A 13,222-nucleotide genomic window follows, 5' to 3' on the forward strand; every position below is an offset into this window, starting at 1 on the left:
GTCTGTACATGTGTGATGGACTAAAGATGAGTGGAAGTTTGTTTATTTTTTTGTTCTATTTTCTCTTTTTCCCCAGCTTGTCTGCTTCGTCTTCCCTTGGATATATGTGTCAGACTTTAAAATGACGAGTCACCTCTGTGTGTGCGTGTCTAGTCATGCTTGGGGAGAATGGTGATGAAACGTCAAATTGCTTATAAAACACTAGTGCTTACACTCCACACTAAGGTAGTAATAGCTCTTAGACTGAGATTGTGCTCCTGGAACCTGTTTTCTATTTAGTTGAAAGAAGCTGCATGTTGCCTGTTTACACTGTGTCCCGATGACAGCTGTGCAGATGTTTTATCAGTTCCTACAGACCCATAGCCAAACCTTTTGGATTAGGGGCCATCATGTGTTTCACTAACTTTAGGTTCACTTATTTAGGGTAAACGTGAGCTCTTAAATTGCCATGTAGTTAGTCTATTTTATAGCTTTTTCATGATGGTACATGAAGGGACAAATAGATGAAGAGGGAGCTGACATTTACAGTTGCAGTTGTCAAATGAAGAAAATCTCTAAACTGATGACAAATTGCTTGAAATGTTTTATTTAATTTTTTTTTTTTTTTTGCAAATGGGACTTCAGTTTTATTCATTGTCTTTGTTCAGTGGGATTAGAGACGTGCAAATACCTCAGTTACGGCATGATTAGGGTTGGGCATCAAACATGGAGCACCGATTTGAACCGGGACTAATTGCCAGTTTTTCCCTGAATCATTCAATTTTTTTCATTTCAATTCTTGGTATCGAGTCCCAGTTCACCGACCAGAAGAAGATACTGCCAAAGGGACAGCAGTAGCTCAGGAGGTGGAGCGGGTCATCCAGTAATCGGAAGGTTGCAGGTTTGATCCTGCCTCCAACCAGAGAATACTGCTCTTGTGTCTTTGGGCAAGACATTTGACTCACCTTGCCTACTGGTGGTGATCAGAGGGACCGGTGGTGCCAATGTTCGGCCGGCCTTGCCTTTGTCATTGTGCCCCAGGACAGCTGTGGCTACATCGTAGCTCATCCCCACCACCGTGTGAATGGATGAATGACTGATTGTGTCATGATGCACCTTGAGGGGTTGTAGAACCCTAAGTAGGCGCTATACAAATACAGGTCATTTACCAAATACCAGTGAAGAAGAATTCCACTGGAAGTGTTTGCGTTACTGTGCAATCATGGAAAATGTGCGGAGGTATGCTAAAGCTGGACTTCGGCCGATGCTTATGGAACATCATCTGCAAATTCTGATCAACACCTTTCAGAGCGGATCATGTCAGCTGTCACTAATCCTTAGTAGCCGACAGAGACCCTGTGTGCAGCGCCGCGTCTCTTTACCTCCTTCCTTCACACTGCAGGAGCGCAGTGGGAAAAATGTCAACAAACACGTCTGCTGAACTTTTACTGCGAGAGTCATGTAAACTTTTCATTCTGAATCAAAAAATACAGCGTTTGTGTTAAAAGGGTGTTAAAATGAGTCAACACAACATTTAATACAAGTTTTAAGGAACCAACTGGCCAAAGTGAAGTGAGGCAAGTCTCACTGCTGAAGCCATTACGGGTAAATATTTAAGGTGATCTTATTGCTCATAGAATTAAAATTCATGTAGAAGTTCAGACTATTTGATCACGTAAGAACTGTGGAAAGCTGGCTCATTTAAAACATGTAAAGTTTTTGGACCCTGCCTCTTTAAATAATCTGAACTGAGAATCAGTGGGAACCGAAATCGAAACGAGGAGTTGGAATCGAAACCAGAATCATTCAAATTCCAACGATGCTCAACCCTAAGCATGATTCATTTTAAGAACAAAAAGTGTACATGTAGCACCAGACAGCTGTGTACTTTCAGTGCTTCTTGTCATTCATGTATCAGTCGATTTTTAATAGGAAGCCCGTGTTTAGAATTATTGAATGTGCACTGTTTACTAATTTCATGTTTGAACCCGTCTTATGTTGGCTTCTCTCCTCAGATGTGAAGGTTTTTAACTTAGAGGCTGGAAACGGTTCAGCCTTTTCACTTCAGTCTTGCCTTTTGTCGTCCTACTTGTCCATTTGAGTCCTTCGGTGAACAAGTGTCCCGTTGACTGCACATCCTGCAGCACAATCCGCTTCCATATTGAATGGGGTGCCCAAAATAAGACAAAGAAAACCAAGTAAATTTCATCAATGTATAGAAAAAAAATGGACCACTTGTTTTACTTGTTGTGAAAAGCGCTACTATGTAGTCAAAAACTGTCTCACCTACAGATCCACACACAATCACGCTGATTATTTTTTATTTGAGCACAGCAGCTTTAGGAACTATGTGAATTGACAGAAGTCATCACTTGAAGAAAAAATTATCTGAGATGTGTTTTTTTAGTGAGTACATTGTTCCGTTTGGTTACACAGAGTGGTGGGACTTAATACCTGTACTGCTGCCAGCCACTAGAGGGAGCATGCCTTTTTTCTTATTTTCATGTCTCGTTCCAATAGTTGCTGTTCTCAACATTTCATGTAATTTATCACTTGGGAGACAAAATAGTGTTAAGTTCTTGGTGAGAAATCACCCAGACTTCTAGACAGCTGACAAATCAGCACATTAAAACCAACGTTCAGACTGTAGAGACAAAGGTAAGCACATGCACAATAGGTTTGCTGGTGTGGAAAGTAGGACCAGTTTCCAGGCCAATAACTCAGCGCTGCTTCACATAAGTATAGGCAATTGTTAAAATTGGGTGTTGAATTCTGTTCAAACGCTAATAAGGACTTTTAAATTTGCACCATTCCCTTTTAGTATAATCTCATAGGCTCTTTTAAGCTAACAGAAAAAAGTTTGCTGCCAAACAATGTAAATATGTATTGATTTGTCAAAATTATTACTTGAATAATTTTATTGTTAGGCAAAATTCCGATGCCCAAATGATCTGAAGAACTGTTTATAACTACAATACTAAATATTACATTTTAGTTTCATTAGAGATGGACCAGAAAGTGGTTTGTTGATCAGAATCGGTCAACAGTCAGCATGATCGACTAAACTGATGATAAACTAATCTAAGACGGCTTCTTTTTTGTGAATGCAGCAACAAAAACGTTTTTTTAATTCCCTGAATGCACCATTATTATGTGCTAATTCCCACTAGTTATAATGGAGCTTTCTTTCTTCTGTTCATAACTTTTATTTGAGATGATCGAGAAATATTCATAGACCAAATTTGTGCATCTCTGCTGAATAAAGTATCCTTGTTGAAGGGAGATCACATGTAGCAGAAGCATCACAGACCAGTACACAAAGGAATCATAGTTTAATAGAAAATTAAAGTTAATTTATTTTGTTGACAAGTCATTGAAGATGCTACAAATGTTTTCGGAAAATTTTCGTCAAAGTACACACACACACAGATATTTACATTTCTTTTTTCAAGTAGGGTGCTACGTCCAGAATTATGTAGGTAATTTACATCATCAGCACAGTTTGAATATCTAAATGTCGTAAGTGCAGCGCCCAGCAGATATGAGGGTTGGACTTGAAGCTGTGAACAGAAAAAAACTGATTTTGTTGCTGCATTTTTCTTCCATCAGCATCGTCACACTGGATTAGTTCACTAGTCACACCTACGTGTCCCCTTACTGAGTGCAATACTCAACAGCTGATGTGTCACTAAACTCATGAGTTTTAGTAACTTGTAACAGAAACCATTTATATGGTGGGTTATTTTTCTTACACAGGCAGACACTTAGACACACCATGACCGTCGTGAACTGGCTTCATTTAGATTTTAACAGTGTTACAGTTCTGTGTATAGTGCAACATATCAGAAATAAATATTAGATATCTGAACTTTGGTCTTTTTCTTTTTTTTTCCCCAGAATGTTTTACAGGTAAATGATGTATGTATAGATAAATTACAAATAGAGGACTAGTGAGTGTGAGAGGGGTGGGGGGGTGGGGCACTTACGATTAGCCCAGCGTTGATCCTTTGGGAGCAGATGGTGAATGGTGGCTTATCTAGATGCCCTGAGTCCAAGTAGTTAACAGCAGCGTGTTGCAAGACGTAACACAGTTTAAAGGAGTCTGTCAAGCAAAGCTCATGAAACAAAACTGAAGCGATACAGGTGAGCATCACGTCCAGATCCATACTTAGTTGCATTTTCTGTAAACATGTAATTGTTAGTTTTTTTAACGATGAGTATCTGCTCTTTTCTTCTGAGCCCTTAAAAATAACTAGTCATATTTGAGTTTTTCATACAAATAACATAAAGGTTGACATTGGCTTCCCCTCACAGGTTGAGGTCAGACCTTTGTGAGAAGACGGGATGTTGCTGAGCTGTGCTGCTCTGGTTCTGCTGCTCTGTGTGCAACGTCTGCACAGCTCTGCTCTTCCTGCCGTGTCCTCCTATGAGTTCACAGCCTGCAGGATGCAACAGTACAACCTGGCACAGCAGAAACATGGTAAGATTATTAGATTACATTATGAACATGTACCTGGCATCATGTGACCATGAATAGGCTTATTCAGATCCTGATGACGATTACCGTAGCTGTTTGTGATTCAGAGATTGTGCACAACAGTTATGCAAATTCAGCTTAAAAAGTTTTTTATCTTGTTTTTTCAAGATCATTTAATCTTAATATTCAAAACAAAAAGCTCTTGCTAACACGTGCATGCCACCTTCTGTTTCTGCTTGTTGATCCTAAAGATTTGTGCGTCTTAGAATTAAAGATGCATTTCTTACCAGGAATAACATTTAAGAGAAATAAATGACTGCTTATTGGCTGAGCTGCAACTGGAAAAAAGAAAAAAGAAAAACCTGATTCGAAAACCAACCAGTTTGCAAAAAGGTTGTTTTTCTGCCTAAAAACAAAGTAATGATTATGACAATGTAGTCAAATCAGAAATGGGAGATTTTTCATGTAAGGCTAAATATTTCCATTGAACTTATCTTGTTGAGGTTGTCGTGGGGCTATAGTGGTGGCTGAGGCGCGCTCAGCAGAGGAACCTTTTCTGACTCGCCGCTGTGTCATCATGAAGGTCCAGGACTTCACCACAGAAAAATACTTGGAGGCCCAGAGACAGAACGCTGCTGCTTTTTTAATCCTGCTGCCCCAAAATATTTCCAGCATTCCTCATGACACAATACAGGTAATGCTGTTTCCAATTATTGATGATATCCCAGGGCTTTGATTATGTGAGTAACAGCTTGTTACAAAAAGTTTAACATTTGGAATAAAACCAAAACACTGCGTTTTATCTTTTAGTCCTTTATGGCAAGTGAGAGCGAAGCCTTGCAGAAGGAAACAATGATTCCTTTGTACGTAGTACCAGAAAGTGAGCATCTGCTCTGCATGTATGAAGAGGTAAAGCAGGCTGCAGCCTCCCGGACATCATCCATATTTGTCAGAGGTAAGACACTTTTCCAGGCATGGCCTTTGCATGAATTCTTATAGCATTTTTACTCATTTTAAGTGTGCATGTGCCAATTCACAATACTTTTAGCATCCTACAGACTTTTCCATTCTCTCAACAGGTTATGACTCATAATGTTTATCTGGCTGTATTAAAGCAACGTTCTCTACAACACCACTATTGGAAATACATTAAAAACACTTTAAATAGCTGCAAAAAGCATTATTTGCATCATTAAAAAACATTACCAGATTTTTTTCAGAATGTACATAAAAAAGAACAAGTTGAGATTATGTCTGTCTTGTTATTTCTGTTTCCACTATAACAGTGTTAGAGCTAATATTTGTGTTATTATCGCCACTTGAGATAAATTATGATGCAGCTGTTGTTACTGTTAGGTTAAGTTGTTTTATCTTTCAACCACCACAAGGAGGTGCTGTGTTCCTGACAGACCCTGATGTTTATAGCGGTGTATTTTGGGTAATTGTCTTTAGAAAACACACTTTAATTGAACAGAGACATTTTTGACACAAATATGCTGCTAAGAATTATGGTTTTGCAGACAGTGCAATTAAAGGAAAACTATACAACTTTTTTCATATTTTAAAATTATTTTCTTGTGACAGCATGTGTTAAAATGACCCTTTACAGGTTTAATGAAATGTCACTCAGACCTCCACCGCCCCCCTGTGGCCAGAATATCACACTTGCAACTTCAGACTGGTGGGCTGCCTCCTGCAGGACTTTTTGACATGCCAGTTGCTGCAGTCTGCTTCCTGCAGGTTTCCTGCATGTTTTAGATCATGAACACAGCTGGGATGTTTGATTTAGTGATGAATAACACTTGTAGACACTAATGAGGGCTGAGGAGACATTTCAGCATTTAGAATAAGGTGTTAAAAAGACGAACGCACAGCGAGGAGATAAGTTTCAAATTTGGTTCTACTAAGGAACTAGGGGGTGCTAAAAGCAAGCCAAAACGTTTAATTGTGTCATGAAATGGCTTCAAAAATAATAAAACAAACTGACAGCAATACATAGTCATTATAAAAAAAATCAAGTTATATTATAACATGTGGAGTACCACAGGGCTCCACACTGGCACCTCTTCAGTTTCTTATATGAAATGTCTGCTAAGTTGTTTTTCTTTTCTCCACCTTCCATCATTTAAATTTTCTGTAAGATACCAAGAAGGCAAATTTAGGAATATACATAAAAATGACACTTTAGTCCAAATCTGTAAAAAAAAAAAAAAACTATTTTTAAACCTCTATTAAACTAAACCTATTTTTGTACTGCATATGTGTGTGTGTGTGTGTGTGTGTGTGTGTGTGTGTGTGTGTGTGTGTGTGTGTGTGTGTATGTATTTTCAATTTTAATTTTTTTGTAAAAGAAAATCTTAATCTTGATGTAATTGTTAGAGATGACTGCTATGTTCGTTTTTTCTGATGTAATCCATAATATGCCTTAGGGGTTTCCTAATCTCATCTGCACATTTTTTCCTTGCATTATAATATCTGTATTGTTTTTATTTTTATGGATGTTAAGAGATGTGTCTAAAGTGTATAACAGAGCAACAAAAAGAACCCAAAATTGCTATAGACAAAAACAAAGGAACTGAAAAAGAATTTAGCTGAACTCTGGATATTTTTTATCGTTGGCAGTTCTTCGAAGCATGGTCACCGCTACAGCTTTTCAGATCTTAGTGAGCAACAATGCTCCCATTAGACCCATCACTGACACTTCTATAGTCACATTAGAGGTACGCACAAATCAGATCTTCCAGAGAAGTACAGAAACTTCATAAATAGTAATTTTTTATGTTGGTATTGATTATTTGTTCATCATGCTAATCAGGGAGTGTTGCCTGGAGCAGAAGAAGATGCTCCCACCATCGTCATCACCGCTCACTATGACTCATATGGGCTGGCCCCGGTGAGTCAAATGATTAAACACTCAATTTAGAGATTTAATGCTTTAATGCATGGATCCTTTTTAAAATTCAGCCCAACACTGTCATCACACGTGGTTTTTTTTGTGTGTAAATCAGTGGTTATCGTTTGGGGCTGACTCTAACGGCAGTGGGGTCACCATCCTGCTGGAGTTGGCTCGTCTCTTCCAGAAGCTGTATAGCAGCTCTAGCACCAGACCTCAGTGAGTTTTATTTTTTTACTTTTTATTTTTTTATAACAAGAAAATTTCATATTTCTTTTGATGTTTTAGATTTAATTTGATGTTTTCCTTGACTGGAGGAGGAAAGTACAACTTCCTCGGCACAAAGAGGTGGATTGAAGAGAATCTTGATCATGCCGGTTAGTTTCCGTCCTATGTAGTATGTGATGGATATATGCTAATCTGATGTTACATTATTCTGTTTTATTAAAGCCAAATATTTATCCCGCAGAGTCTAGCCTGCTTCATGACAATGTTGCATTTGTTTTGTGTTTGGACACACTGGCCAAGGGCGATGAGCTGTACATGCATGTGTCTCGCCCGCCAAAGCCGGGCACTGCTGTGCACTATTTCATTCAGCAGCTGGAGGAGGTAGCTGGTTTCACTGTCACTATATGAGAAAGCATATATTTGTCCTGTCAGAATTAATGATGTCTGCTTTCATTGTGTGTTGGTCCTCCAGGTGGTTTACTCCAGATTTCCCTGGGTGAAGGTGGGATTGGTTCACAAGAAGATCAATCTGGTAGAGTCCACTGTAGCCTGGGAGCACGAGCGCTACAGCCTACGGAGGATTCTGGGATTTACTTTGTCTCATTTGGAGGATCCCAAATCTGAACTCCGTGGATCTATATTGGACACGATGTAAGATCAAACTGGTGTGACTAAAAGGAAGATATAATCTATTAATGTAAATCTCCCCTGACAGGTCCCAAGTGGATTTTAGGAAACTTAAACGTAATGGCATCATCATAGCTGAAGCACTGGCACGATACATGTATAATCTTTCTGATAAGGTGAGTGAGTGGAAAAAAAAAAGATGAATCTATAAACTAAAGAGTTTAACATCATTTGTTTACTTTGTTTTCAGGGTTCACCAAAGGATGTGCAGGTTTTTAAAGGTCATTTGGTAAGTTCCTGGTTCATGTGGTTGATGCGCTGCCCTCTGGTGTTGACTCACGGACTTTACTTTAGTCGTCAGCAGCATAGTTTTCATTGTTCAAGCCAAAAAAATTCACTTCTCAATTAGACTTATTTAAGTTACGTGCAAATTCGGCATTTTGAAATGTGTTCATTTATAAAAATCACTCATTTGTAATTATTGCAGAAAAAAAAAACTTCAAGACAGGCTCCACAATGTGCATGTTTCTATTTTAGTGTCTGCCTTTGATGTTTTCATACCCACATTATTATTCTCTTTGCAGGACTTTCAGGACAGTCGAATGTCCAGTCTCATGTCCTTTTTGACATCAGTCCCTCGGGCCACTCAGCTGCTGGATAAGGAACCTGGTCACATGCTGCTGGTCAACTCAATGGAGCACGAGTTCAGACGGTACCTGCAGCAGGTCCACAGACACACCTTCAGACAGGACAAAAGGTGACACATGCGCTTCACGTCTTCAAGCTTCTAGTGGCACAAAAGGCAAAAATTAAATACTATTGATTCATTTCTTATATGCAGGGACCCTGACATCACCCTTTACGATCAAATGAACCAACCAGTAGTGATGTACAGGTAAACACGGCTTTTGTCCATGTCATAAATGTAATAATATATTCTGAAACACGTCTAGATGTGGGAATTTTCTTTTTCCCAGGGTAAAACCAGCAGCATTTGACCTCTTTCTGGGTGGATGCATCGCTGCGTATCTGGGGGTTGTTTACTATGGAATCCAGGTCTGTTACTGTATATTAATGACTGTATATTAATGGCATAGAAACTATCACTACTCCTCATACACAGAGGTGGGATGTAACCATATTCAAATGTTTCCTTTCGGGCTGTTTCTTTGTGCTTCACTACATCTTGAAAGATCTGATTCATACATTCTGTTGTTTTCAAAGTTTCCAAATGTTCCTAAATGTCATGTTTGTTGTCTTTTTGTGTATTTTACAGAACTTTGGATATCTGTACACACAGCTGAAGGCAGCAGTAAAAACAAAGCAGAAATAAACGGCAACTTTGAAGTCTGCCCGGCACTTTTTTGGACTTGCTGTGCAACAGTTCCCTTCCTCATAGCAATTGTGTGAATTTATTCTGAAATGTTGGATGATTTTTAAACATTTTTGTACATGTCTTAGAAAGGAATAAAACAATTAGCCACTAAAACTGAAAGAATATTACTGGTGTCTGATTTTGTACACCAGTGACTTACAGCAGAGTCAGATGATGCAGCGTCCTCTCTGCTCTGCCTCTATGGATTTGACTGGTTCTTGTGAGGCCTTTAATCCAGGTCTAACCAGTGCAGAGGATGTACAGCCAGTTCCTGTCACAGATAACTCGGCAAGAGTGCCAGAGACACAATGGCCCCCTGCAGTGCTTGATGAATTAATAATGTCTGAGGCATGCTGACAGTGAATGTGGTGACAGTTGGTGATAAAATCTAGAATATCTAGTATATATATATATATATGAAATCTGATTAGATAATTTGAACTACAAGACAGCTAAACAGCCTCCAGCTGCACGTCAGTGTTTGAAATCAGGGTTGTCATGTTAATAAGGACCTCCAGAGCTATGCAGGTCAAGGACAGTGACCCCAGGTATGTGAGTCTCTGCAGGGGGGTTGAAGCTTCGGGAGATTAGTGAGTGCTCAGGTGTCACTAAGAGTTGTTCTGCTTCAGCAGGGATGCTCTGAACTTGTCCCAACAGACTGGATTCATCACATTAGCAACAGCTTAAACAAAGAGTTTGATTTATCTTGTGGCAGTTCTGTGCAGGATTTCTCACTGCTGATGCAAAAGAAAGATGCATATGAAAAAAAATTGTTTTACAGCCACAGAATAGACCACACGTGCAACCCCACAACAATATGCACACATTTATTAAATAATCCCCCCTAACGGGAGGATAGGGGTAAGTAGATATAGGAAAGGGGCGGAGCTAACAGGTGAGGAGAAGGATGCTGCACAACTTTCAGACAGACTAGTGGTAACAGTCAGAGGAGATGACCGCTCAGCTCTACTGCACGAGGTACAAAGAGCAGTTCTGCTCTCCAGGAAGGGTGCAACGCACAGAACTTCGACCGACTTCAGCTCATCGTAGGAACAACCCTCAGCCACGGCCGGTGAGATGCCCAACTCTGTCATTGTGAGGCTCGCTGGACTGAGTTATCACCATTCAGCCAATATGAGCAATTATAGTGCGTAACTTGTGCATTTTTAAAATGCATTCTAGTTAATAATAATCTATGCTTCCATGTCTAGCTAGTTATTCAAAAATCAACAACAACAAAACAGTAACACAAAAGAGACATTATGTAGTGCAAACATATATGTATTTTGTTGCATTAATTTAAACGATTAAATGATTCAACTGATTATTGCCAAAAAATTGAAAATTTGTAGGAAAAATCCCAGACATGCTTTTATTTTGTGTTTTGGCCCCTGAAATAGAGATGGAGATCAGCAGCAGAGTTAAAATTTACCATAACTGGAGAGAAGACAAAACAATGACGTTTAGGTTTGCAGTACAGTACAAAAGTTTTAGGCAGGAGTGGAAAAAGGCTGTAAACAAAGAATGCTTTTAAAAAATATAAGTGATGTGTGTTTATTTTTTTTACCATTTTACAAAAGGCAAAGTGAGTGACCCCAAACATTCAGCCAAAGTAATTAGGAACAATCTTCAGTGTAAAGAACAATAAGTCCTGCAAGTGATGGTCCTCCCCCACAGAGCCCTGATGGAGTGTGTCTGGATTACATGAAGAGACAGAAGGATGTAAGGAAGCCTACCTCCACAGAGGATATGTGGTTAGTTCTCCGAGCTGGAACAACCTACCAGCCCAGTTCCTGTCCATTCACTGTGTGCAAGTGTAGCCAGAAGAACCAGTGCTGTTATGAAGGCAGAGAGTGGTCACTCCAAATATTGATCTGATTTAGATTTCCCTGTTGTTAATTAACTGCTTTTTGCTTATTAAAAAGATATATGCAACTATTTCTTATTTTAAAATAATTTTCTTGAGCCAGTATGTGCTAAAATGACCCTTTACAGGATTAATGAAAAGTCACTCAGACCCCTACCGCCCTCTGTGGCCAGAATACCACATTTGCAACTTCAGAGTGCTGGTCCGGTCTGTTGGGCTTAGAAAAAGAAGGAGCTGACATATCTGGTTCAGCAGTCTGCTTCCAGCACGTTTCCTGCATGTTTTAGATAATGAACACAGCTGATTTGTTTCATTTAGTGATGAATCCCTCCTGTAGACACAAATTAATGCACTGCAAGGAGGAAATGGGGGTGCTAAAACAAGCCAAAACTGCCTAGTCTCCCTTTAATGAAAAATTTTGGAAAAAAAAAAAATCTTTGTTTACAGCTTTTTTTTTTTTTTTACACTTTCTTAAAACTTTTGCACAGTGGACAAAAACTGCTAGCTCATAGAAGAACTGCTGGCAGGAAGTTTAACACAGATTTATAATTGCTTTCCCAGGACTTCCTGTTTCCCCACAATCTTCTGTCCCTCCACGGGACAGCACGTGCACAGCCATACTCTTTGCCCCCTGTGGACACGGATCGGCCCCCCTTCCCTCCTATGAGGCATTTCTCGTTTCACAGTCCTGTTGCAACACGTCCTGACAACTCTTTCAACGCAACAAACGCAGGCACGTCACAGAACATGCCTCCCATCAACGCGTCTGATAGGGTGCAGAAGGTACAGCTGATGGATCCTCCTCCCCTCACTGCCGTTCAGCTTCCCACTACTCTGAAAAACCCTCAAAAGTAATCATTAACAAGTTCAGGCTTTAACTGGGAGATAACTCCAAACACACTGATTGTTTTGTGGTTTCTTTGCAGCACAGTTGATCATCAGAAGAAGGCCACTCCACTCTCAGCTCCACATATCAGGTATGTAAACAACCTTTGACCTTCTTTTAAATTCTCTGAATAAAATAATACATCTTAAACACTGATGTGAAAAAAACTTTAAACAGGGTACAAAAAGGAGCTCGGCTTCAAGCAAGACCCCAAACAAACAACCCTCTTGCAGCTTCTCACTGCTTCAAGCGGACACACCAGTCCCGGGGGTGTTGCTCTAACGGCGCTCTGGATTTTAGGTGAATGCTGGTGAATGGTGCATGTCGTTGTTTTGCATTTTAGTGCCACGGGGTGTGATTATGCTCCTGTTTGTCTGCAGTGATTGCTACAGCTGCTTCCATGTGGTGAGGCCTTATCAGGCTGGGCACTACATCATACATCCAGAGTTTGTGTCGGAAAGCCTCCGTTAGGAAAGCACCGGGGATCTGGTAGCTGCAGGAATCCTGCACCTGTGGACACGTTCTTTCAATGTCACACAGTTTCTGCTAATGAACAGACTAGGACAAAATTATAAGAGTGGATATTAGGAACACTGTTTCTTCACCACTGTTGTCTCTTTACAGACAGCAGGGAGATTTCTGCAGGAAAGAGACTGCTGTGATGCTAAACCAGAGAATAAAAGCATGGAATTGATGTGCTTTCTGACATGCTTATAACCCTTTATTAATGTGAAAAATGTTCCTAATGTGACATATTTCAGTACTGGTGCAGTAATAATAACTTATAATACAACACAGGTTTAATGTATCATTCATTTGAATAAAGTATTACTTATGTAAAAAGTTTATAAAAACGTTTTATTTCTTGTTTATTTGCCTGTTAACATACA

At 39.6% G+C, this 13,222-nt stretch overlaps 2 protein-coding genes across 3 annotated transcripts in view; both read left to right on the plus strand.

Moving 5' to 3' along the window:
• The first annotated feature begins 3,960 nt into the window (after window positions 1-3,960).
• Window positions 3,961-9,702, plus strand: zgc:109965 (Nicalin-1-like). The gene is made up of 16 exons (XM_015959405.3): window positions 3,961-4,122; window positions 4,294-4,459; window positions 4,960-5,150; window positions 5,267-5,411; window positions 7,079-7,176; window positions 7,272-7,349; window positions 7,465-7,568; window positions 7,638-7,726; window positions 7,819-7,958; window positions 8,050-8,228; window positions 8,293-8,380; window positions 8,455-8,493; window positions 8,789-8,961; window positions 9,046-9,099; window positions 9,182-9,260; window positions 9,481-9,702. The coding sequence occupies exons 2-16, from the start codon at window positions 4,324-4,326 to the stop codon at window positions 9,535-9,537; spliced, it is 1,650 nt and encodes a 549-aa protein (XP_015814891.3). The 5' UTR covers window positions 3,961-4,122; window positions 4,294-4,323; the 3' UTR covers window positions 9,538-9,702.
• A 2,207-nt stretch (window positions 9,703-11,909) lies between these two features.
• The window catches only part of myorg (myogenesis regulating glycosidase), an 11,227-nt gene continuing 9,914 nt past the window's right edge, over window positions 11,910-13,222 (plus strand). Inside the window, exons 1-4 of one of the 2 annotated variants that reach the window (XM_015959404.3) lie at window positions 11,910-12,297; window positions 12,373-12,423; window positions 12,510-12,632; window positions 12,713-13,222. The exon at window positions 12,713-13,222 is cut by the window's right edge and continues 238 nt beyond it. The gene's annotated coding sequence lies outside the window, so the exon portion shown is untranslated. The other variant, XM_070549342.1, reaches the window with a different exon arrangement.

This window comes from Nothobranchius furzeri, chromosome 3 (assembly GCF_043380555.1).
Source record: "Nothobranchius furzeri strain GRZ-AD chromosome 3, NfurGRZ-RIMD1, whole genome shotgun sequence".
NCBI classification, from domain to species: domain Eukaryota; kingdom Metazoa; phylum Chordata; class Actinopteri; order Cyprinodontiformes; family Nothobranchiidae; genus Nothobranchius; species Nothobranchius furzeri.

Coding starts and splice junctions, on each gene's coding strand:
- zgc:109965 (XM_015959405.3), top strand. CDS start 4,324: ATGTTGCTGAGCTGTGCTGCTCTGGTTCTGCTGCTCTGTGTGCAACGT. Junction 7,350..7,464: donor ACTCATATGGGCTGGCCCCG/GTGAGTCAAATG, acceptor TGTGTAAATCAG/TGGTTATCGTTTGGGGCTGA. Junction 8,381..8,454: donor TGTATAATCTTTCTGATAAG/GTGAGTGAGTGG, acceptor CTTTGTTTTCAG/GGTTCACCAAAGGATGTGCA.